Here is a 26,068-nt window from a genome sequence, read left to right as displayed (position 1 = left end):
ACACTAACACCTGTTTTTCCAAGACAGACTGACCAGTTGGACACAGGTGAAAGCTATGATCCCTTATTGACGTCACCTCCAAAATCAGTGTGGATGGGGAGGAGACAGATTAAAGAAGGATTTATTAAGCCTTGAGATATGGATTGTGTATGTGTGCCTTTCAGAGGGTGAAAGTGCAAGAAACAAAATCTTAAAGTGCCTTTGAACAGGGTATGGTAGTAGGTGCCAGGCGCACCGGTTTGAGTGTATCAAGAACGGGTTTTTCACGCTCAACAGTTTCCTTTGTTTATCAAGAATGATCCACCACCCATAGGACATCCAGCCAACTTGACAACTGAAGCATTGGAGTCAACATGGGCCACCATTCCTGTGGAACACTTTTGACACCATATAGAGTCCATTCCCCTGATGAATTAAGGCTGTTCTGAGGGCAACTCAATATTAGGAAGTTGTTCCTAATGTTTTGTACACTCAGTGTACATACAACCTGATGTAGCAACAACGGGCCATTGAAGGGAACAAAGACCTTACAGAATACATATTCGGACTGTCACTGCATATTTAGATCTGAGGTTATCGTATCTTCATCTATGCTCCTAATGCCCCTAATGTTTTGTACACTCAGTGTATACCAACAACATATTTTGATTAAGAGATGTAAGTATTTTAAGAGAGATCCCTACCAATGAAAAAGGAGCTTGTTTCATGTTTTGCACGACTGTTGCTTCTCAGAACCCAAATACATTCCACTAATAATATGTGTATGTGGAACGTCAGTCTGGTCATAAAGTTGTCTCCTGATGTAATACATGCATTTACAATTCAATACAACTGCTGCCCTGTAAGATAGATACCCCCATAATACGTTTAAAACATAACTTTTATTAAAAGGTTGCTATGTCGGCTGGCACATCAAAGATCTTATATGAAAAAATACATTAATTTATTATCCAATTGCAACTCCATAAAATACATATTTGCCATTCTTTCGAAAATTATCTACAAACAGATGATTCAAACATTCTATGGTCCAATTTTAGAGCTTTTTCATTATTTACATTTAATTGGTCTGCTAAGATCTCATGGCAGATGTCCAGTTGCACTGGCATGATTAGAGAATCTGTAAACAAGCATGTGGTTAGTGTGTGAGTGTGTGTCCTATCAGCTGCTCCATGTAAGCCTGAACCCAGAAGGCAGGACAGAATACTGGGCGTTGAACACGACGTAGACGTGGTGTGAGGATGCTGTGAACGGAGCGATATTCGTCTCCTTTGAACGACAAGAAAGAAGGGAGGGTTAGGGGAGAAAAACAGAAACCTTGCCCTTATATGACAACAATCATTAATCATATTTTATCATCTGTATGTTAACTGTATAATAAACGCTATTGATACATTTTTACAAATGCCACATAATCCAGATATGCTCTTTTGTTCCTCAATAAAATGTCAATTATTTTCATTTGCCCGCTGAAAAGCAAGGAAAAATAAGTGGTCTATTTTTTAGTGCGAATCACCGTTCATTTTCTGAACATCATTGTTTATTGGTTCATCGCACCAAAATAAGACCATTTGAGGTTGAGTACGATGATACCTACGTTCCCTACAATAAAATGGAAACAAATCAACAAAGTCATCTAAAGTTAAATATGAATTCCTATGTTACGTACCGCTCCACAGTAAGGGCCAATAGGAGGAGTGCTGGCATCTTTCCCGTCAAACAGCTTCAGGTAGTTGTTCTGGCAGTCTCCTGGGTCATCAATGCTGATCTGGGCGAAGGTGACAGTCACCACACGCCCATTAGGAGCCTTAATGCCCCACTCACAGTGGGTACCGTTGGCATAGTTGCCAGGGTAGTTCGGACTGGTCAACGAGCCGTGGTCTCCGTATAACCGCCCTCCACAACCTGGGGAGAAAACACACATGAAAATGCACATCCTGCACAGACCCACACCTACAATATAAAAGCGAGCAACTTCTCTGCTGATATCCCCTTATACAATTGTTTACTACAGATACACTGTTAGAACCTTTTGGTAGGCTCCTTTTTTAATAAACCAAACAGCTATTTTGTCATTAGAAATGGATAGATCTTGACCATTGCCTCAGTTGCATCATATGGTAAACTACAGAAGGAGGAGATGGTTTAGGACTAGGAATGTGTCTCTTGTCTTTCAGGATGGGGACACCCTACAGGGTTAAATCACTCACCCTCTGGAGAAGAGGTCCAGGTGATCTCAAAGCCGTCCTTGGCACCAGAGAAGTCACTCTTGAAGCGCATGTAAAGCTGGTTGGTGCCCGGGAATATAGGATTGGGAAGTGTGGACCCGCAGTACTTTCCTAACAGTGGGGCAGATTCTGTACTGCCATTCCGGACCTGAGGAACAGGGACGAGACGTTGCCTTTTATAAACATACAACACCAAGAAATGACTGACTGGGATACACAGAATTCATAAAGCAGCTAAATAATATTTTATGTGGTCATCCAAATGCCATCAAAATGGAACATTCCAAGATATGAAAATGGGCATAAAAAACTAACTTAGAACAGACTGTCAGGAGAGAATTTCAACCACGCCCTTGTATGGTATAAAATGGCCATGCATCAAGTAAAGTGGCAGACTGAGACAGTCTGTGTCCTCACCTCTAGGTAATCATAACTACAGGTGGAGTGGGACTCCAGGTTGAAGCTGTTGAAGAACAGAGAGATGGAGTTGTTCTGGGGGGCCATGAGGATGATGGTACAGTCGACATTGTGGGGGTAGATGTTAGGCCAGTCGGGGCTCTTCAGGTAGCCGTAGGCCTGCTCATAGGTCCTGCTGCAACCTGGAGGAACACACAGGAGAGACGAATAATCAGACAAGGGAGAAAACACCAGACAAATACATTAAAGATAAAGACATGGGACAAACACAGATGTTTAAAATAAGTCACTAGTAAAAGGGGAATAGGGTAAGAGGGAGCCTCTTAACAGTTGGAAGTCTGCTATCACCATACCTGCCACCTGATAGGTCAGACTCATTCCGTTGCCGGTGATGAAGGCGTCAGACTTGAAGACGATGTGCATGGTCCTCCCATAGCTGTAGAAGTCTGGGATGTGGTCCGCAGCACAGAACTTGTGTGCCTGTCCGTAGTCTCCCTGTGAAACACACAATACAGAAAGATTAAGGGTATTAGAGTAAGTCTTTTTAGGAGACTCACAGAGTGAAGACGGACTTTCTAAAATAATATTCCCAGTCCTGACATGCAATACGTATCGGCTTCACAAGGAGGTGCCAGTATGCCTGTCAGTACAGTAATGGTGTCGGCTATTGTCACAGTTTAAAAGAGCTGACATCTAGAGTAGTAGTATCCTACAAATTTAAGTATATAATACAACGTTTAATTGTAGGTGACTTTCAAGTGACCCAAGAACACTCTGTACAAATAAACACATAAAAAAGCAACAACAGAAAATTGGCTAGCCTGTCTCACCACAGGCCAGTCACTCATGTGCAGGAAGTTGGTGTTACAGCTCTGGCTGGGCTGCAGGTTGAATTGCTGTACGGCTACTTTAACGCTCTCCTGAGGAGGGGCGTCCAGGACCCAGCGACACGAGATGAACGGGGGATAGGCGTTGGGGTACATAGGAGATGTTATGGTCTGGACCGCATTTGTAGCGTTCAGAGTGCCTCCGCAGAGTCCTGGATAACGCGCACGCACGCACACACGCACACATCCACACACACACACACACACAGTCTTGTGAATCGAAATACCCACACGCCAATTAATATACAATACCAGTCAAAAGTTTGCACACACCTACTCATTCAAGGGTTTTTCTTTATTTTTACTATTTTCTACATTGTGGAATAATAGTGAAGACATCAACACTATGAAATAATACATATGGAATCATGTATTAACCAAAACAAGTGTTAAACAAATCAAAATATATTTTAGATTCTTCAAAGTATCCACCCTTGATGAAAGCTTTGTACACTTTTGGCATTCTCTCAACCAGCTTCATGAGGAATGCTTTTCCAAAAGTCTTGAAGGAGTTCCCACATATGCTGAGCACTTGTTGGCTGCTTTTCCTTCACTCTGCGGTCCAACTCATCCAAAACCATCTCAATTGGGTTGAGGTTGGTGATTGTGGAGGCCAGGTCATCTGATGCAGCACTCAATCACTCTCCTCCTTGGTCAAATAGCCCTTACACAGCCTGGAGGTGTGTTTTGGGTCATTGTCCTGTTGAAAAACAAATGATAGTCCCACTAAGCGCAAACCAGAAGGGATGGCGCAGCGCTGCAGAATGCTGTGGTAGCCATGCTGGTTAAGTGTGCCTTGAATTCTAAATAAATCACAGTGTCACCAGCAAAGCACCCCGACACCATCACATCTCCATGCTTCACTGTGGGAACCACACACGCAGAGATCATCCGTTCACCTACTCTGCATTTCACAAAGACACAGCGATTGGAACCAAAAATCTCAAATTTGGACCCATCAGACCAAAGGACAGATTTCCACCATGATTGGCCAAGCAACTCTCTTCTTCTTATTGGTGTCCTTTAGTAGTGGTTTCTTTGCAGCAATTCGACAATGAAGGCCAGATTCACGCAGTCTCCTCTGAGCAGTTGATGTTGAGATGTGTCTGTTACTTGAACTCCGTGAAGCATTTATTTGCGTTGCAATCTGAGGTGCAGTTAACTCTAATTAACTTATCCTCTGCAGCAGAGGTAACTGTGGGTCTTCCTTTCCTGTGGCTGTCCTCATGAGAGACAGTTTCATCATAGTGCTTGATGGTTTTTGCAACTGCACTTGAAGAAACTTTGACATTTCCGGACTGACTGATCTTCATGTCTTAAAGTAATGATGGACTGTCGTTTCTCTTTGCTTATTTGAGCTGTTCTTGCCATAATAAGAACTTGGTCTTTTACCAAATAGGGATATCTTCTGTATACCACTCCTAACTTGTAACACAACCGATTGGCTCAAACGCATAAAGGAAGGAAATTCCACAAATGAACTTTTAACAAGGAATATCTGTTAATTGAAATGCATTCCAGGTGACTACCTCATGCAGCTGGTTGAGAGTTTTCAAAGAGTGTGCAAAGCTGTCATGAAGGCAAAGGGTGGCTACTTGGAAGAATGTAACACTGTTTTGGTTACTGCCCATATATGTGATATTTCATAGTTTTGATGTCTTCACTATTATTCTAAATTGTAGAAAATAGTAACAAATAAAGAAAAACCCTTGAATGAGTAGGTTTGTCCAAACTTTTGACTGGTACTGTAAATATGTGTTCAATGTTTGTATTAATAATAGTGTGATGGATTAGCCAATGAGTGCAGGGCAGGTGAACTTTTATAGAAAGAAAGGAAGGGAATAGATCAAAGGGTGTCTTACTGTCCTGTGCCCTGTAGGTGGCGTTGAAGCCCCTGTAGCTGATAGAGCTGTCAGTGACGAAGTGTACAGTCAGGAAGTTACTAACAGACACAAAGGGACCCGGGATTACATCACGTCCACAGTACGTCCCCACCAGAGGGAAGTTCATATTGTCTCCGTCAAAGATCTGATGGTGAAGGGTAGAAGGGGGGAAGAAAGAAAGAAAGAAAGAGAGAGAGCAGATTAATGAGTGAAAGAACGAACAAACGAGAGAGCAAATAAACAAATGAGTGAACAAATGAATGGAAGGAATGCTAGATCTCCTAACCTTGACGTAGTCGTAATGGCAGGTAGATGTAGACGTTCCCTCCAGTTCAAACGAGGAGAAGGTGAGGTTAATGACTTTGTTGATGGGCATGGTGATAGTCCACAGGCAGTCCATATTGTACTCATAGTTCCCATCACCGTTAGAGTCCGGAGAGCCAAACATCCCTATAGGTGTAGAGAGAAAACCCCCACAACCTTGTGCCGGGCCTGGAGAGAGAGAGAGGGGAGGAAGAGAAAAGTGGAAGAGGGTAGAGGAAGACATGGGCATATGTGATAAAGAGTTATGATATAGCTTGTGGGCTTTGGGAGTTCTCATGCAGGCTTCCATAAGTGAACAGCAGATAGCGCTATATATCCATGAATTCTCAAAGAAGGCTGTTACTACACATGTATAGGCCTACATCATCAAACAAGGGTGGTACACATTCAAAACAGTACTTGTTGAGTATCCACCCATCAAGTGATATTTAATATCACATCAAGATATCACATGTCCCCATATACCCAGTTGTCCCTCCTGCTGTTGCTGTATGCATCAAAACTAACTGAGGGACTGGATGTCTGAGCTCTGAGGGGGTATGCTGTGAACACTGAACATAATGTGTTAAAACCTATAGAACTCCCAACATTCCCAGAGACAGAGGAGTGTTTGTGTGCGCCGTCATAAATCTTCCCCCTCTGCCCAGTCTGTTCAGCTGCTCACATCCCTCGGATGGCCTTCAGCTCCATGGGAAACAGGGGTAACCACAGCTGGAGATTGATTTAAGTGTAACACAGAGTGGGGTGACTCACCATGGCTCTCTTCTATGACAATGACGGAATCTTGGGATTCTTTTTCAGCCCTCTATACTTTATAGAGCCTTTTGTATCTACAGTAGACTATCAAACACAAATCAACCCTCTCTATACTTTATAGAGACATTTGCATCTAGACTATCAAACACTAATCAACTAGATAAAATGCATTAAAATAAATGGCAAAAGAGATTAAAAAAACACAAAAAAAAACATTCTCGCCCTTTATTCACTAGCTTGATGCATGCAGAATGCCTCTCTCACTCTCTCTTTTGTCCTGGTCTGAGTACACTAATATGGCTGGCTGGCCCCCTGCCCATCGGATGGACAAAAGGCTGTTTATGCGCAGCGGGGCAGTCATTGGGAATGTACAACCCCCCACTCCCCACATAGCGATTTAAGACATGTGGGTTAATATTGGAGAGAGTAGAACAACAATCCTGGCCTCTCACTTCTCTAGAGTGAGTGTAAAACAAACTATATTAACTGAACGTCGACAGTAGCTTGAGGCCTGAATAAGTATAGGACAATGTAAGATATGTACCAATCTTTTATATAGATACAGTCCGTTGTTTTCAAATAGCCCATTAGTGTCTGGGACACTTAGATAAGAAAAATTTAACACCATCCACTGTTTTAAAATAGACAAATAGAGAAGCCGGGTGTAGGATGACCTACCCAGAGTCTCAAAGTAGGTGGCCCTCCAGCCAATCCCAGACACAGATGAGTCGGTCGTGAAAGCGATAAACATCTGATTGGTTGTGGACTGGAGGTTGGGCGGGAGTTCCGTGCCACAGAACTGCCCCATTATAGGTGCCATGGCGTTGGGCCCGTCGTACACGATCACATAGTCATAGCGACAGGACGACGATGCCTCCAGATGGAAGGTGTTCCACCTGATTGGTGGAAGGAGAGGCAGAGGGTAATGGGACATCTGAGGAGATGTGGAGGTCACTTAAAGCCTGACACGACTTTCTGGAAGAGGTGTCAACCTGTTCATGTGGGTCTGTTAAAGCACTGCCACGCACAGAATGTCCCTTAGGAGGAAAGTAATTGTTTTGAGTTAGGCTGTGCCTGGTCCATAGAGGAAATCTTTCCACACACACACACACACACACTCTCTCTCTCTCTCTCTCTGTGTGTGGGGGTTATGGTGTGACACAAAGGCATTAACACCTGCAGGTGGAAACGGGGGACATGAGACGGTCTGTTCTCAGAATCAGAATGATCTTACTACACTACAGACATGAGGTACTTATTGTTAGCTAAGAATGCAGTCTGTATGTGCTTTAGGCTAAGTCAACACTTCAGCTTAAGCCTTGCATTTGCTCCCTGTTCTTATTTTGAATGATGATGGATTGTGTTGGTTTTCTGATCCTTATTAGACCTTCTCTGGGTTAGTAGACAAAGCAGCATGTCCCTTGGACTCACTTGAGGTTGATGACCTTGTTTTCAGTGACGACGATGTGGTAGGTACAGTTCATGTTGTGGTGGTAGTTATCGATGCCAGCCGGGCTGCTGACCGTACCAGAAGTGCTGTTGAACACACCTCCACATGCTAATAGTAAAAAAAAAACACAGATTAATACCATTCTGACCATACCAGAAACACCAATCCCTTAATTAGTCTCCTTCCTCCCCCTTTTCTTCTACTTGAAGTAAATATACTTGAATGAATCCTACTTAAATGAATTCGGTTTATTTTCAGACTGTATTTTGTTGTGTGTCTTGGGCTCTGAGAGAAGAGCTGTTTTCATTATGAAGCATGCAAAAAAATAAAGCAATACGTCTTTTTGTTTTTGACTACTCTGAGCTTTCAATGTGCAGCCAGTCACGTTTACCCTGCCACTCCAGACATGAATCATCTAAAAGGCTTGATGGAGAGTGGTGTCTCCCCCATTATAGAGGCTATAATGGCTGCCCTGTCTGAAGTGTGTAGGTACCCGTCTGAGTCATTTAGCTACTGATGATGATACGTATTTACTGTTCTGTCTGACAGGCTGCATGTCTGAATATTACAGAGGTCAGAGTTTAATCCTTATGAATTGAAGGGTGTGTGTGTGTGCGTGCGTGCGTGTGCGTGCGCGCGTGTGTGCATGCTTTCAGAAAAGTATTCATACCCCTTGACTTATTCATTTTGCTGTGTTACAGCCTGAATTCAAAATGATTAACAAACAAAAAAAATCTCACCCATTTACCACAATACCCTGTAATGACAAAGTCAAAACATGTTTTTAGAAATATTATCAAATTTGTTGAAAATGAAAGTAGATTTAATTAAGTCAAAACTGTAAATCAGTTTTGGAACACTCGGGAACATTTACGGTCTTCTTGGTAAGCAACTGCAGCGTAGATTTGCCCTTGTGTTTTAGGTTATTGTCCTGCTGAAAGGTGAACCCATCTCCCAGTGTCTGGGGGAAAGCAGACTGAACCAGATTTTCCTCTAGGATTTTTCCTGCACGTAGCTCAATTACACTTTTTTTTTTATCCTGAAAAACTGCCCAGTCCTTAATGTTTACAAGCACACCCATAACATAATGTAGCCATCACCTTCCTTGAAAATATGTAGAGTGCTATGTGTTGTATTTTTGCTCCAAAACATCACACTTTGTATTCAGGATAAAAGTTAATTGTCTCGCCACATTTTTTGCAATATTACTTTAGTGCCTTGTTGCAAACAAGATGCATGTTTTGTAATATATATACATTTTTTTCAATTAGGTTAGTACTGTGGAGTAACTGCAATGTTGTTGAGCCATCCTCAGTTTTATCCTATTACAGCCATTAAACTGTTTTAAAGTCATAATTGGCCTCATGGTGAAATCCCTGAGCGGTTTCCTTCTTCTCCGGCAACTGAGTTAGGAAGGACGCCTGTATCTTTGTAGTGACTGGATGTATTGATAAACCATCCAATAGAGAAATTCATAAGTGCACCCTGCTCAAAGGGGTATTCAATGTCTGCCTTTCATTTTTTAAATCCATCTACCAACAGGTGTCCTTCTTTGTGGTTGAATCAGTGTTTGAAATTCACTGCTCGACTGATGGACCTTACAGATAATTGTATGTGTGGGGTACAGAGATGTTTAAAAACCATGTTAAACACTATTATTGCACACAGAATGAGTCCATGCTACTTATTATGTGACTTGTTAAACACATTTTTACTCCTGGACTTATTTAGGCTTGCCATAGCAAAGGGGTTGAATAGTTACTGACTCAAGACATTTCAGCTTACATTCTTTTAATAATAATAATAATTCCACTTTGACATTATGGGGTATTATTGTGTGTAGGCTAGTGACCAAAAAAAAGCAATTTAATCCATTTTAAAGTCAGGCTGTAACACAACAACATTTGGAAAGAGTAAAATGGGTGTGAATACTTTCTGAAGGCACTGTATGTGTGTGTGTGGGTCTATTATGTGTATGTGTTGTCCCTGGCCTGGTATCCATCTGCTGTGGCCTTGTATCCAGAGCCCTCTTCTCCTCTCAAATCCCCTCTAATTGTTAGAAAGCGCAGCCTCTCTCCATTCCTCACATTCTCCACTGGGCTGAATGGAGCGCCAGCGCAACGGCAGCATTCCCCTCTTAATGGTAAACAACCCCAGAACTATGAGGCCAAAAGCCCAAAACTCTGAGCCCAGAGGCTCAGACAGACCCAGTCAGGGCCAGAATGCACTGATACTCAATATGGTAATAGCTCCCCCTTGCCTTTTGTAGGCTAGGTGGACGTTTTACCACATTTGCTTACACAAATAAAATCTTCTCAGATTTTTTCAAGTGCATACAGAAAATGCGTCAAACTCCAGTCCTCTGAAGGTAGTTAGGAACTCTCCTCACCTTGCTGTCTAGGTCGAAATTAGAAAGGAAAGGAAATAACAAAAACCAGCAGAGGCACGGCCAGGAATTGAGTTGGACACCTCTGGTAGATGGCTTAGGGTCCATGGGTTGATTTAGAATTGGGCCTCAGACTTGAAGCATGAAACTCACGTATAGCTCTGTACTCAGCCAGGAAGCCGTTGTCGTTGATGATGGAGTCGGAGTAGAAGTTGACCAGCATGGGTCCCAGGGTGCTGAAGGGCCCAGGGATGGAGCTGCCACACACTGTGGCCACAGGGGTCCCCGTAGGGTGGGTACCACCGTACACCTTCACCCCATCAAACATACACGTGGAGTGGGCTAGGACAGGACACAAAGGACACAGGCTAGGACAGGACTCAAAGGACACAGGCTAGGACAACATGGGGGGAAAATAACTGTCAAATTAATCATAGTATTATGAATGTGATTTGAAGGTAGAATAAGCGACACACATTTTGGAAGCAGCATATCGGGCGGAATTTCTCAACAGCAAAGAGCATGAGACAAACCTCTTGTGCAGTTGTTACACATCTATCATGTTGCAGGAGAGCCAAGATGACCATTTAGATGGTTCTTCTTCTTACCTTCTACCTGGAAGGTGCGGAACTCCAGGATGACAACAGTCTGGGGTCCAACGTCTATGAGGTAACTACAGTCGGAGAATAAGGGGTAGTCGGCTGGGTAGTTGGGTGACACCACCCGGCCGGTGGGGGCAGTGAAGTTAGCTCCACACCCTGAGAGAAGACGCCAACAGACAGAACTTTATAGTAGTTAAAATACACTGATATATTACGACTGTAAATGTGTACCTAACAGACACTAGTAGTACTCTACTCACGTGTGATGTAGTTGGCTGAGAAGCCTCTTCCTGGGGTTCCAGTGGACTGGAACCTAGTGGTGATGGTGTTGTAGGGAGCGATGATGGGGGCTGGGGCGGTGGTACCACAACCTGTAGCTAGCAGTCCATCAGCGGTCTCACTATCACCTGACCACACCTACAGGTAATACGACAGAGATAGTAACAAACAGACGTTATGTTCAGTGTGTACTGTACAGTAGGGAGTGATGATGTCAACTGGATCAGTGCTGTCACACCCTGCAGCTAGCAGACCACAGAACCAGTGGCGTACCACACACCCCTGCACAGAACCATTATACAAAATAATTCCCACTCCTTGGGTTCATTATTTTAGTCGTATGATGTCAGCGGAGCATCAACCTTGCAATACCAAAGGCTATTTTAATAGAGGGCGCAATCTTATCAAGCAAGTGTAGGAGCTAGGAGGTTCAATAGTGTGTGTTCACCTTGATGTAGCTGCTCTGACATTGCCCGTTGGCATCAGGAATCTGGAAGTCAGAGTTGAAGTTCATCTCCAGGTGGTTACCCTCGTGGGCGATGATGGTCCAGGAACACTCAATGTTGGCAGGGAAGTTCTGGGGGTAGTTGGGAGACTTGATGACGCCAGTGTCAGCGTGTATCACTCCTCCACAGCCTTTAGGGATACAACAGTACATCATATTTTCACAACATATCACACAACTATCACAGAACAATCCCAAGACCAGGGCTGGGGTGAATTCCATATAAATTCAGTTAATCCAGAAAGTAAACTGAAATTCCAAGTCCGATTTCCATCCTTGCTTTTTAATTTTTGTTAATTCCCTGAGTTGACCTCAACCCTGGGCAAGACGACATTCTGGTCATTCCTCGGCCCATAGCCTACCTGAGGAGTCAGTTGACCAGGTGGCCACAAACCCTCCTCTGGACACTGAGTGATCGGCCAGGAAAACCACCACCAGCTTGTTGGACCCTGATTGGATGGTTCCTGGGGAGGTGGTTCCACAGTACTGGCCAATCACAGGAGACCCTGGGGAGCCCCCGTTGAAGATGGTGACAGAGTCCCAGCCACAGGTATTGTGAGGCTCCAGGTTGAAGTAGCTGAAGGTGAGCTGAGGGGGACAACAGGGGGTAAATGGAGGGGTGGTTTGAATGTTTTTAAGGTAAATCTGTATGGAATGTGATGGCTGTTTGTGTTGCACAAGTTGAGTTTATATTATACCATCCAATTTATAGCACCAGCTCTGCATAAATACCATACACTACATCAATGTTACTATTAATGTCACTATTACCTAAGAAATTGACCATCCAGGTAAACAAATATAACAATCACACCATCTACCAGAAGACATTAGAGAAACGCATCACAAATCCTCTTCACTTCCCAATATGGCTAGCTAGCTAGTTCACATGCTGATTGATATTAGTCTTACAGTGTTAGCTATGTAGCTAACTTTAGCTACCAAACCACACACACAAGATTTAACCCAGCTCCAGGACATGCTGCTGAGGGATTCTCTACTACTCACAGTGATGGTGTGGCCCTCAGGGGCCTCCAGTAACCAAGTACAGCGACTGGGGCTGGGGTAGAGGTTAGGATAGGCAGGGCTGGAGATTACACCTCCCTGTCCGGTCTGCCAACCACCACATTCTACAGGGAGGTAAGGAGACAGAGGTAGAGGTTAGGAGCTAGACACAATGGCTGAGTAAATAGGTAAATGTTTGAGAAGGCAGGATTATACCTCCTTACCCAGTCTACCAACCACCACACTATATAGGGAGATGGAGAGGTTATGAAGATTGTAATGCTACATTTCATATCTTGATGCCTTAGTGGAGCATCGATCTGTGTCTGATATCCCTCAGAATAAAACTAGTGGTGCTTGGACCACATGATGTTGAGTTTAGAGACGTTGAGGAACTGTACGTGAGAGATGGGGCTAAGCTCACCGGAGAATAAGTACTTGGCCTTGAAGCCCAGGTCTCCTATAGCTTGGTTGGTCTGGAAGTGGACCCAGAGTTCAGGGGTGGACACCACCAGGGGAATCATCGGAGTGGTCTGGCCACAGAACTGGGCCAGCAGCTCCCCGCTAGAGTCACCTAGGAAGGGAAGATGCACAACATCCACACAGTTACACAGCCTGTTTATGGGGATCAGTTACAGAACGGTTAGGCACATAATCACTTGTCTTTATCACTTAGGGGAAATTTCCCAGACACAGATTACGATTCGTCCTGGAACAAAAAGCAAACTCAATGAAGGATCTGGGGCTTGGCGCAGTGGCTCATCACGCTGCTAGAGGAGCGATTCTGCTTGTGGCGAGTTAGGACGGTGCCTGCAGGCTGGCCCCGCTCGCCAGTTGAATGGTGTTTCCTCCGACACATTGGTGCGGCTAGCTTCCGGGTTAAGCTGGCGGGTGTTAAGGAGTGCAGTTAGGTGGGTCATGTTTCGAAGGACGCGTGACTCCCCCTTCGCCTCTCCCGAGCCCATTGGGGAGTTGCAGCGATGAGGCAAGATTGAAAATTGTGGAGAAAAAAGGGGTCAAATTTAAATGGCAAAAAAAAAAATATATATATATATTTTTCTACGGCTATGCTTAAATCTGTGTCTGTGAAACCGCTCCAATGAGTAGTCACTTTGGAAACGAACACAAACATTCTTCGATTAGCAAAACGACACATCCAGCATTGTGACTCACCGAGGCGGAACTCTATGTAGTCGGACTCGCAGGTCTGATGGTTCTCCAGGTGTAGGTCTTCTAGGATGACCACGATGGACGAGTTGATTTGTGTAGGGTTCTGGATCAGCCACTCACAGTTCAGGTTGTTGCTGTAGTTAGAGGTGAGGTAGCCCGGAGAGGTGAAGTTACCTCCAGCTGGGTCACTGAGGATGCCACCACACACTATGGAGAAGGACATAGAGGTTTAGAACAAGAAAGCACTGAAGGGTATTTTAAATGTATGATATTTCCCCTGAGAGCAGTTCTGATAATTCAAATCCAAATGTTAACATCCCTATAAGGATGGCAACACACTTCACACATTAAAGACATGCTTTGCATTAAAAGTGTCTTTAAATGTCTTTGAAAGAGGTCAAAACCCTGAGAAAACATGATCTTATACTAAACACCCTGGGGAAAGTTGCGAGGGAGAGGAGAGTAAAGCTGTGCTCACATGCATCTTCATTGGAGGAGTAGGTAGCTGTAAAGCCTCCATTAGAGACAGAGGAGTCGGTACGGAACACTACAGTCATGGTGTTGCCCGACGACTTAACCTGGTAGCCTGTTGGCACGGTGCCACACAGCCGCTCGATATGAGGGGCGGTTACCGCCACGCCGTTTAACACCTGAGGGAGTAGAACCACGCCATCAGAACCAGTTAGAACAATTAGAACTGCATTAGAACCAATAAAGTCATACTGGAAGCATGGAAAGAACCATGGATGTGACCGGGCTGATTATGTGCTAGAAGGATTGAGTAGATTTTAGTCTTAGATGATATGACTGCACAGCAAACGGAGGCAAATGAGAAAATAAAACACACCGACTTAAAGGATGAAAAGTGAACCTAAAAGAAGAGAAGCTGAAAGATAAGTGGGACCCACATCCACATAGTCGGCGTAGCAGCTGCTGCTGCTGGTGCCCTCCAGCCGAAGGTCGTTGATGGTGAGAGTGACCCTTCTCCCCGGGACCACAGTGATCTCCCAACGGCATGTACGGCTGTGAGGGTACAGGTTGGGATAGTTAGGGGACGAGATGGTCCCCGAGGGAGCGTTCAGCTCACCTCCACACACTGTAGGGGGACAGGACGGAAAGAATGAGAAAGAAAGAAAGTGTTGTTAACATCAACACAGTTTATTAACTTCTACTGTCAGTCAGTCATTTTCACTGCTAATACCAATACTACACAAAGCTATGACACAGAAATCACACACAGCTCATTCGGAAACTTTTCAGACCTTCCCTTTTTCCACATTTTGATACGTTACAGCCTTATTCTAAAACAGATAAAATCTTGTTTTTCCTCATCAATCTACACACAATACCCCATAATGACAAAGCGAAAACAGCTTTTCAGAAACCTTTGCTAATTTATAAGAAATAAAACCAGATACTTTATTTACATAAGTATTTCAGACCCTTTGCTATGAGACACCTAGATTGAACTCAGGTATGTTCTGTTTCCGTTGATCATCCTTGAGATGTCTCTACAACTTGATTGGAGTCCACCTGTGGTCAATTCAATTGATTGACATGATTTGGAAAGGCCCACACAGTTGACAGTGCATGTCAGAGCAAAAACCAAGCCATGAGGTCGATGGAATTGTCCGTAGAGCTCCGAGACAGGATTGTGTCGAGGCACAGATCTGGGGAAGGGTATAAAAACATTCTGCAGCATTGAAGGTCCCCAAGAACACAGTGGCCTCCATCATTCTTAAATGAAATAAGTTTGGAACCACCAACACTCTTCCTAGAGCTAGCAGACCCAGCCAAACTGAGCAATCGGGGGAGAAGGGCCTTGGTCAGTGAGGTGACCAAGAACCCAATGGTCACTCTGACAGAGCTCTAGAGTTCCTCTGTGGAAATTCAGTGGCAAAGACTGGGAGACTAGTCAGGATCGAGGGAAAGATGAACGGAGCAAAGTACAGAAAGACCCTTTATGAAAACCTGCACCAGAGCACTCAGGACCTCAGACTGGGATGAAGGTTCACCTTCCAAAAGGACAATGACCCTAAGCACACAGCCAAGACAACGCAGGAGTGGTTTTGGGACAAGTCTCTGAAGAATGGGAGAAACTCCCCACATACAGGTGTGCCAAGCTTGTACCCAAGAAGACTCAATGCTGTATTCACTGCCAAAAGGTGCTTCAACAAAGTACTGAGTAAACAGTCTGAATAGTATATGTGTGATATCAGTTTTTTTTATTTGTAATACATTTGCAAAAATGTCTAAAAATTGTTTTTTGCTTTGGTCCTTATGGGGTATTGTGTGTACATTTTAGAATAAGGCTGTAACGTAACCACATTTGGAAAAAGTAAAGGGTTCTGAAAACTTTCCGAATGCACTGTAAGTCTTAAATGAATGGACTTTTACCTTCCACACTGCCCACAAAGGACAGAGTGAATCCAGGGGCATTTACACTGCTGTCACTGACAAACTTGACATAAGCAAAGCTGTCTCCTGTTTCCATAGGGCTAGGTATGCTGTTCCCGCAATGCTTTCCCAGGAAGCGCCCTGGAACAGGACATACCGGCAACACATTCCTCAACTTTTGTTTCGTCACATTAGACAAAATGAATTATACAAATTGACAAACTGAATTAGACTTCTTAGAAAAGAGATATGGACACAACTATGTGCACACGCCGCTGTCATTTTTAGGCAGAACATTGCTAGAAACATGTCAAGAATCCGTAAACATAGAACAGGTTACCTGAGGCATTGTACTCTCGTATCTCGACATAGTCACTGCTGCAGTCTACTGTGCTCTGCAGGCTGAAGTTGTTGAAGCGGATGGTGAGGTAGTGTCCTGTAGGGCCCTCCAGGTACCACTCACAGGATGAGCTATCTGGGTAGTTCGCAGGGAAACCTGGGCTCTTGAGGTTAACACTCTGGCCAGTGTATGTGCCTCCACACGTGGCTGTGTTGGATTGAAAAGACAAAAAAAAAACTGAGATTGAGATCCGGGTCATTCCAAGTATCTCCTGTATCTTGTAGAAGAGGCAGCAAAATACATCTGCTTTCTGAGATACGTTTGATACTGTAACATGCCCACTGAAAGGGTTCATGGTCTCTGTAGGTGGTGAAGTGTATTTGAGTGAGTGTGGGAGCGTGTGCGAGACTGTACTAGGGAGTGTGGCGGAGTGGGTTGATTCTGTTCCAGTTACACACTCACCGATGGAGTACTTGGCCTTGAAGCCCTTGTGTGTGATGCTGTTGTCTGTGCGGAAGCGCAGGTACATGGTGGAGCCAGTGGAATGCTCGGTCGAGGGCCTGGTGTTGCCACATAGTTTTGCGAGGGAGTTAGCATCAGAGGTGGCACCATCACGAAGCTCAACGTAGTCATAGAAACAGCTGACGACAAAACATTGGGGGTAAATCTCATGAAATTGTTTTCTTCAAAAAATGTAACAACAGAATGGTACAATATATAGCTCTTGGATCCAATCTATTAGAAACACTATTATACTCTGTGCTCATATATAAGAAACATATGGCGTTCTGTACTCATATATAAGAAACATGACATAAGAACTTATAACAAGTACAAGTAAAAACAAACATGATGAAGAATTACAACATGACGATGATATCAAATGGGACATTTTCATACTTGGACGTAGGCTCGATGTCGAATTCATCATCAAAGTCGATCTGGACAGACTCCCCGTTGGGCACGGTGATGACCCAGATACAGTCCATGTTCTGGGGGTAGTTCTGGGGATAGTTGGGTGACGTGATATAGCCTGGAGGGTCGGAGTCACTCAACACAATGCTTCCTCCACAAGCTACAGGAGGAGAGAAAATGCATGTGATTAGGAAAATCTAGAAACCAGAAGGTGTTTTCTCACATACACTTTGACTTCTATGCTCTTAAGCACAAAATACAGTGATGTCTCAATCATACATCAGAGTGTTTCTATCTAAACCTTTGATTGTCTGTGTTATAAACATTTTTAGAACAATTTACTGTTATTACAGTCTCACCCTGGCTGTGGGCCTCAAAGATCAGCTTGAAGCCACTGCCCTCGTTGGTGGCGTCTGAGATGAATCGTATGTGGAGGTTGTTGTCTGTTGTCTGGGTGATGGAAGGGGGGCTGGTGCCACACAGACGACCCCCCAGAGAGGGGGCTGAGGCATCCGGACCGTTCCTCAACTAAGACAGACAGGCGGCGGGTTGAACACACACACACGGGCACACACACACACACACACACACACACACACACACACACACACACACGCACGCACACACACAGAGGGGTAAGGGTAATGTTACAATCCATATCACTCCCTGGGTAAATTAAATCTGTCAGAGCAAATCACTCTTCCTGGCTATAACAAGGTGTAGTATATTATGTGTAGTGTAGTATATAACTGTGACTTTCAAAATTATTTAGGAGACTGGTTCATTCACTATATAAACTCAGCAAAAAAAGAAACGTCCTCTCACTGTCAACTGCGTTCATTTTCAGCAAACTTTAACGTAAATATTTGTATGAACATAACAAGATTCAACAACTGTGACATAAACTAAACAAGTTCCACAGACATGTGACTATCATACATGGAATAATGTGTCCCTGAAAAAAAGGGGGGGTCAAAATCAAAAGTAACAGTCAGTATCTGGTGTTGTCACCAACTACATTTACAGTGCATCTCCTCTACATGAACTGCACCAGATTTGCCAGTTATTGCTGTGAGGTGTTACCCCACTTTTCCACCAAGGCACCTGCAAGTTCCCGGACATTTCTGTGAGGAATGGCCCTAGCCCTCACTCTCCGATCCAACAGGTCCCAGACGTGCTCAATGGGATTGAGATCCGGGCTCTTCGGCTGGCCATGGCAGAACACTGACATTCCTGTCTTGCAGGAAATCACACACAGAACGAGCAGTATGGCTGGTGGCATTGTCATGCTGGAGGGTCATGTCATGATGAGCCTGCAGCAAGGGTACCACATGAGGGAGGAGGATGTCTTCCCTGTAATGCACAGCGTTGAGATTGCCTGCATTGACAACAAGCTCAGTCCGATGATGCTGTGACACACCGCCCCAGGCCATGACTCTCTCAGCCTATTGCGGACAGTCTGAGCACTGATGGAGGGATTGTGCGTTCCTGGTGTAACTCGGGCAGTTGATGTTGCCATCCTGTACCTGTCCCGCAGGTGTGATGTACGGCTGTAACGATCCTGTGCAGGTGTTGTTACACGTGGTCTGCCACTGAGAGGACGATCAGCCGTCTGTCTTGTCTCCCTGTAGCTCTATCTTAGGAGTCTCACTGTATGGACATTGCAATTTATTGCCCTGGCCACATCTGCAGTCCTCATGCCTCCTTGCAGCATGCTTAAGGCACGTTTAAGAAGATGAGCAGGGACCCTGGGCATCTTTCTTTTGGTGTTTTTCAGAGTCAGTAGAAAGGCCTCTTTTGTGTCCTAAGTTTTCATAACTTTGACCTTAATTGCCTACCGTCTGTAAGCTGTTAGTGTCTTAACAACCGTTCCACAGGTGCATGTTCATTAATTGTTTATGGTTCATTGAACAATCATGGGAAACAGTGTTAAACCCTTTACAATGAAGATCTGTGAAGTTATTTGGATTTTTACGAATTATCTTTGAAAGACAGGGTCCTGAAAAAGGGATGTTTCTTTTTTTGCTGAGTTTATAATCAACCTGATCATGCTTCAAATAACTATTTGTCTAAGCAGCATCTATTGATGTGATATACAACTATACAAGTTATATAAAATATTATAAACATGTCACAATGCATTTTATGTTAGTAAATATTATATTCAATATCTACTCTACTCAATTATATTATACTATATTTTACTCTTTTCTCTAATCTAATATCTCATTTATTCTATTCTACTCTGCAATACTCTTCTCTGCTCTATTCTATTTGACTCTATTACAGGGCATTCAGAATTTTTGCAAATCACTTATTTACATAAGTATTCAGAACCTTTGCTATGAGACTCAAAATGAAGCTTAGGTACATCCTGTTTCCATTGATCATCCTTGAGATTTTTCTACAACTCGATTGGAGTCCAGTTCTGGGGAATTGAATTGATTGGACATGATTTGGAAAGGCACACACCTGTCGTTATGTATTAAAAGGTCCCACAGTTGACAGTGCATGTCAGAGCAAAAACCAAGCCATGAAGTCGAAGGAATTGTCCGTAAACCTCCGAGACAGGGTTGTCGAGGCACATATCTGGGGAAGGGTACCAAAAAATGTCTGAGGCATTGAAGGTCCCCAAGAACAGGGAGGTGACCCAATGGTCACCTACAGAGCTCCAGAGTTCCTCTGTAGAGATGAGAGAACCTTTCAGAAGGACAACCATCTCTGCAGCACTTCACCAATCAGGCCTTTATGGTAGAGTGGCCAAACGGAAGCCACTCCTCAGTAAAAGGCACATGACAGCCCGCTTGGAGTTTGCCAAAAGGCATCTAAAGACTCTCAGACCACGATTAACAAGATTCTCTGGTCTGATGAAACCCAAGATTGAACTCTTTGGCTTGAATGCCAAGCGTCACATCTGGAGGAAACCTGGCACCATCCCTACGGTGAAGCATGGTGGTAGCAGCATCATGCTGTGGGGATGTTTTTCAGCGGCAGGGACTAGGATACTAGTCAGGATCGAAGGAAAGATGAATGGAGCAAAGTACAGAGAGATCCTTGATGAAAACCTGCACCAGGGCGCTCAGTACCTCAGACTGGACCGAAGGTTCACCTTCCAACAGGACAACAACCATAAGCACACAGCCAAGACAACGTCCCTGGTGGCCCAGCCAGAGCCCGGACTTGAACCAGATTGAACATCGCTGGAGAGACCTGAAAATAGCTGTGCAGTGACGCTCCCCGTCCAACCTGACAGAGCTTGAGAGGATCTGCAGAGAAGAATGGGAGAAACTCCCCAAAAACAGGTGTGCCAAGTTTGTAGCGTCATACCCAAGAAGACTCAAGGCTGTAATCGCCGCCAAACCTGCTTCAACAAAGTACTGAGTAAAAGGTCTGAATGGTTACATAAATGTGATATTTCATTTTTATATATTTGCAAACTTTTCTAAAAACTTGTTTTTGCTTTGTCAGTATTGTGTGTTGAATGATGAGCGGAAAAACAATGTAATACATTTTAGAATAAGGCTGAAACGGAACAAAATGTGGAAAAAGTCAAGGGGTCTGAATAGTTCCCAAATGCACTGTATCTCACCTCTAGGTAGTCTCCAGAGCTGCAGGCGGTGCCGAAGCCCTGGACCTGGAACGGGCTCTGGATGTTAACAGACACTCTGAAGCCTGGGGTCACCATCACGTGCCAGCTACAGTCCAGATTGGACGGGTAGTTCTCGGGGTACCGCGGGGTGGAGAGTACACCCCTGTCCACGTGCAGCAGACCACCACAACCTAGAATGAGAATTACAAAACAATAACTTTATTGTCACTTGTCAAAGAGATACTAAGAGTTTTCTTGTTCCTTTAGATAAATACAGTCAATGATATCATCCTCTATGAAATAAAAAATTATCTGCATTTGTCAAAGTCATAGAGAAACAGAATCCAGGAAGATCAAACACCTATGATACAAACCAATATGAAATCAACAGCCTGGGATTTTAACCAATAAGACACAAGCAAGGTTAAGAGAATGAGATGTGAACCGATGACACATTAGCAGGGTAAACAACATGACATGTCAACCAAGTTAGCAGGGTCAACAACCTCCAGTGATTGGATTGCTTCAGAGAGGGTTGTGAGTGAGCTCACCCTTGGAGTAGGAAGCGTTGAAGCCCTTCCCGGAGACGCTGCTGTCTGAGGTGAAGCGGAGGAACATGGAGTCCCCTGTAGAGTGGATGGGACCAGGCAGCTCACGGCCACACACAGTGTTCAGCAGGGGGGACAGGTTGGTTTCACCTGGGGGACGAGAACACACAATGGGGGTAAACATTAGGGACACAAAGGAAAGGACATGCAGTGTTCATTGAGGAGACGTATCCATTTGCTTAGCTAAAACATAAACACACTGTACAGTGTTGTGGATGTGACATATGGTCTCCCAGACACTAGAAAGTAAACCTCAGTGTTTTACGCTTCACACAAAGCTGATTAACCAGTAGTCTAGTATAAAAGTCTTACTAAACCATGGTCATGTTCAGTTTGCACAAAACAGAACACAGAGTGAAACAAACAGGCACTATCTGATTTTGTCCAATGAGAAATACTTGATTTTTTGCTACAGTGTGGCCTAATGTACAGGATCCAGGCCTCTCTCTCACTCACCATCCCTGATGACCAGGCTGTCAAAGTAGCAGGTGGGGTAGTCCTCCATGTCCATAGACAGCAGGTTGAACTCCACAACAGAGTTAGGGGAACGAATGACCCAGGTACACTCCAGGTTAGCGTCATAGCTGTCTGGCCAGCCGGGGGAGAAGAGGAACCTGGGGCTGTCGCCTGGCATCAGAGCCCCCCCACAGGCACCTACACAGAGAGAGAGAGATAGAAATCAGTATAGTAACATGGATGGGTGCACGGGCATGTGCACAAATACTCACTGGTTTAAACACACACCTGGTGCTATGGTGGGCAGGGGTCCAGAGCTTTGTATGGCTGACCATTCAATGAGGAAGCCTCTGCCCCCCACCACAGTGTCCGACTGGAACTCTAGAGTCACGGTGCTGCCAGAGCTACTGACCGAGGCGGGCAGGGATAGACCGCAGAACTTCCCCAGGGAGTAGGCGTGGATGTTGGGCCCATCAAATATCTGACCACACACAGAGAGAGGTTAGAGGTTATGAAAAAGACTGGCCAAATGGTTTATGGTTCCCGGTATGATGTTCTTATATAACATTTGTATTTTATTATTCATGTTCACAGTGAGTTTTTCAAGGATGATAGTGATCTAACATTTCCTAATATCAAAACGAAGATGACTTTGGGGGATGTTTTGAATTCTATTGAAGGAAGAGGTTGTCATTTCAAAAGAATCAGTCGCCTCGACGACGCACACCTTAAGCTGGTCATAGTAGCAGTCGTACAGGTCCTCGATGTCCATGTCTAGGAAGTGGATTTGTATGTAGTCGTCTCCAGGTACAGTGATGGTCCAGCGGTAGTCTGCGTTGTTGGGGTACGTCCGGGGGTACAGTGGAGACGCTATCTGTCCTGATGTACCTGTGATGTCATTCCCATACACTGGAGAAGGCGAGACCACATGTCCTGTGTTTAGCATACCGAGTATGGCTGGATGCATCTAAAGCCAAAGTACTGTATCTTATCATTGAAAGCGTTTGTGCATCAGTAGAAGAAGATAGAGCATCGACAGAGATGTGATGCTGGGCATGGAGTTAACAGAACGGAGAAAGCATCTGAAGAGATGCATTGTGTCATCGAGAGAGTGGGTTAAACAGTAAGACACTACGGCCCTCAGTAGAACACGCGCATGCACGCGCCCACAAAAACCCAACACACACTCACAGTGGGAGAAGGTAGCTCTGAATCCAGCTCCACTGAGAGAGGAGTCTGAGCGGAACTTGACCCACAGGATGTGGCCAATCAGAGACGTGTAGTTGGAGGGGAGGGAGACCCCACAGAACCGACCAACCAGAGCGCCTGTAGAGTTTCCCTCCCGGATCTCCAGGTAATCATTGTTACAGTCAGAACTCTGCTGCAGCTGGAACATACTGGCACAGGAGAAGTAAATAATAACTATTAGCTTAGTCATTGATGTGTAACGACCTATGTAATAACACTGTTATAACCACTGTATTTACAACTTATTCCATGGTGAAAGAACATATTTAATGTTCTTCCCTGATGTCTTAAAGTATAATAAATATTCAGAATATGTAGAAGATGCAATATGGAGGCATTTGATCATGTAATAACCCATGTCATAACCTGTGCAATAAGTGTAGGAGACTCACATGAAGGAGAGCTGGAGGCGGTTCCCGGGGGAGCTGGTGATGGTCCAGACACACTCCACGTTGGGAGGGTAGGCATCAGGGTAGTTAGGACTGTTAAAGGCCCCTGTCTCCATGTGCAAGTCCCCTCCACAGCCTAGGAGAGGAAGACGGGGTTAGGATTCGTGAGAGGAGGGTTAAGAGTTAGTCGCTGTCAGAACTGATCACTGTCAGATGATATGGAGATTTCCAAAAAGATAGGCAATAGGCAGCAGTAGATGTGTGGAATCAAACTCAATTTCTGAAGCTACTTTAAGACCTTATGTGACACAACCATTGGGTTCCACTAATAGACGCATTACTTGAGGTGGAGCCAGTGTAGGTTGCTCTGAAGCCCTTCATGGCGACAGAGGAGTCAGAGACAAAGTTGACGACCAGGGCGTTGCTGAACGATGTGACTGGGTGAGGGATCTCAGTGCCACAGTAACGACCTGAGGGGAAAATAAATATCACCACAACTAACATGGAAAACGTCATCTATCAATCATTGTGTTGGAGTAGTAATCAGTAATACTTCGACACAGTATTTTTTTCCTGTTAAAGGCCATGTGCTGCAACAATGACATTAACCTTCACACTCGTGGGAATTTGCTTTTATGAGCATGTTACGGTACAGCCACAGCGTACCAATTTAGGAGGTGATCAGTGCTCAAATCTGCCATTTTCCACCGTATAACAGTTACAAGTGTAAAGGGTTACACAGTCCTCGTTATATCTCGTTCTTGTTAATATTCTTCTATAGTATGTAGCCTCAGAGGACCAGTATCCACTGTGTAGCACTGATCTGTATTATTTTATATGACTTATTTTCTGTAACATGACCTTACCAATGACTGGTGCCATGTAGTTATCTCCATCTAGGATCTCCACAGCGTCGTGGGAACAGTTGGAGTTGAGACTCTCCAGCTCAAAGTCCGTAAACGACAGGGTCACATGGTTGACTGTGCATTGGGTAGAGTGTGGAAAGAGAAAACAAGACACAGCATCACTTCAGTTTGTTACAGATAACTATCAATTACATTGCAATATAAAAACAAAGTATCACTGGTTAATACAAATACCAAAGCTGGCAGGCCATTGAAATGAATGGGAGTTGTAGTGCAGTGGATCGAGTGGTGTGTATCTGTGGTGTGATTGGCTAACTCACATGGCAACAGAGCCTTGATGATCCAGCTGCAGTTCTGATTGGCTGGGTAAACAGCAGGGTACCGTGGCGATGCGATGGCCCCACCCACGTCATCTGTCAAGAAGGTGGCTCCACAAGCTGAGAGAAATAAAAGTTTCTTACCAATAAGAATCCAAACCAAAATCTACACTTTTATAACAAAATGTGTTTTATAAACATATGTTTTTCAATGTTGGAACAGACTTCGTCCACATAAATATTTTTAATAATAAACCAGAAATGTGTTCAATGTCTCAATAACGACTAAGAGAGGTAAAGTATATGTATCAATATTTGTATCTATTGCCGTGCCAGCTGTGCTGATGACCCACCCTCGGAGAAGGTGGCGGCAAAGCCCCGGTGGTTGAGGCTGGCATCAGACCTGAACCGCACAAAGATGGTGTTCTGGGTGGAGGTGATGGGGGCGGGCCGTGTCTGACCACACACTTGACCCAGCAGCGGAGTAGATATACTGGGTCCATCATAGATCTACACACACACACACACACACACACACACACACACACACACACACACACACACACACACACACACACACACACACACACACACACACACACACACACACACACACACACACACACAGAGCATAAAGATGAGAAGTTGATATTCAGAATGGAAAATATGGAATAATTGAGAAAAAATGACATTCACCAGCTCTTTATTTAATTTTTTAAATGTTTATTTAACTAGGCAAGTCAGTTAAGAACAAATTCTTATTTACAAAGACGGCCTAGGAACAGTGGGTTAACTGCCTTGTTCGACAGAACGACAGATGTTTACCTTGTTAGCTCGGGGATTCGATCTAGCAACCTTTCGGTTACTGCCCAACGCTCTGACCACTAGGCTACCTGCCTGACTCATACAGGGGCTTTTCAAAGGATAACTATTCTGTTGGCTACCTCAATGCAGTATTTCATAGCAGCTTGTATCTTACACACTGAATGCTCTTTCGCATAGACTGAATTCTACTTGTTTCCCTGAACAGAATCTGTAGCACTAGCTTTTG

The 26,068-nt window shown here is 44.3% G+C and overlaps 1 protein-coding gene across 2 annotated transcripts in view; it reads right to left on the bottom strand.

Moving 5' to 3' along the window:
- Positions 1-862: 862 nt before the first annotated feature.
- Positions 863-26,068, bottom strand: part of cubn (cubilin (intrinsic factor-cobalamin receptor)) — a 52,703-nt gene continuing 27,497 nt past the window's right edge. For both annotated transcript variants that reach the window (XM_024374679.2, XM_024374680.2), the window contains exons 31-66: positions 25,371-25,527; positions 25,021-25,137; positions 24,701-24,814; positions 24,176-24,304; positions 23,838-23,970; positions 23,389-23,594; positions 22,925-23,106; positions 22,486-22,678; positions 22,198-22,395; positions 21,685-21,831; positions 21,134-21,324; positions 17,904-18,072; positions 17,530-17,704; positions 17,092-17,270; positions 16,630-16,836; positions 16,290-16,430; positions 14,801-14,988; positions 14,371-14,542; positions 13,896-14,099; positions 13,147-13,296; positions 12,726-12,847; positions 12,080-12,305; positions 11,661-11,848; positions 11,194-11,350; positions 10,940-11,089; positions 10,485-10,673; positions 7,927-8,053; positions 7,174-7,391; positions 5,702-5,907; positions 5,395-5,560; positions 3,476-3,684; positions 2,999-3,140; positions 2,646-2,827; positions 2,211-2,376; positions 1,670-1,905; positions 863-1,269 (exon numbers count right to left, since the gene is read on the bottom strand). In XM_024374679.2, the coding sequence (XP_024230447.1) occupies positions 1,162-1,269; positions 1,670-1,905; positions 2,211-2,376; positions 2,646-2,827; positions 2,999-3,140; positions 3,476-3,684; positions 5,395-5,560; positions 5,702-5,907; positions 7,174-7,391; positions 7,927-8,053; positions 10,485-10,673; positions 10,940-11,089; positions 11,194-11,350; positions 11,661-11,848; positions 12,080-12,305; positions 12,726-12,847; positions 13,147-13,296; positions 13,896-14,099; positions 14,371-14,542; positions 14,801-14,988; positions 16,290-16,430; positions 16,630-16,836; positions 17,092-17,270; positions 17,530-17,704; positions 17,904-18,072; positions 21,134-21,324; positions 21,685-21,831; positions 22,198-22,395; positions 22,486-22,678; positions 22,925-23,106; positions 23,389-23,594; positions 23,838-23,970; positions 24,176-24,304; positions 24,701-24,814; positions 25,021-25,137; positions 25,371-25,527 (6,144 nt within the window). In that variant the 3' untranslated portion in view covers positions 863-1,161. The remainder of the gene's footprint in view (positions 1,270-1,669; positions 1,906-2,210; positions 2,377-2,645; positions 2,828-2,998; positions 3,141-3,475; positions 3,685-5,394; positions 5,561-5,701; positions 5,908-7,173; positions 7,392-7,926; positions 8,054-10,484; positions 10,674-10,939; positions 11,090-11,193; positions 11,351-11,660; positions 11,849-12,079; positions 12,306-12,725; positions 12,848-13,146; positions 13,297-13,895; positions 14,100-14,370; positions 14,543-14,800; positions 14,989-16,289; positions 16,431-16,629; positions 16,837-17,091; positions 17,271-17,529; positions 17,705-17,903; positions 18,073-21,133; positions 21,325-21,684; positions 21,832-22,197; positions 22,396-22,485; positions 22,679-22,924; positions 23,107-23,388; positions 23,595-23,837; positions 23,971-24,175; positions 24,305-24,700; positions 24,815-25,020; positions 25,138-25,370; positions 25,528-26,068) is intronic.

This window comes from Oncorhynchus tshawytscha, linkage group LG16 (genome assembly GCF_018296145.1).
Source record: "Oncorhynchus tshawytscha isolate Ot180627B linkage group LG16, Otsh_v2.0, whole genome shotgun sequence".
Classification (NCBI taxonomy): Eukaryota; Metazoa; Chordata; class Actinopteri; order Salmoniformes; family Salmonidae; genus Oncorhynchus; species Oncorhynchus tshawytscha.
The sequence above is the reverse complement of the archived record's forward strand: the minus strand, read 5'-3'. Positions and strand labels throughout refer to the sequence as shown.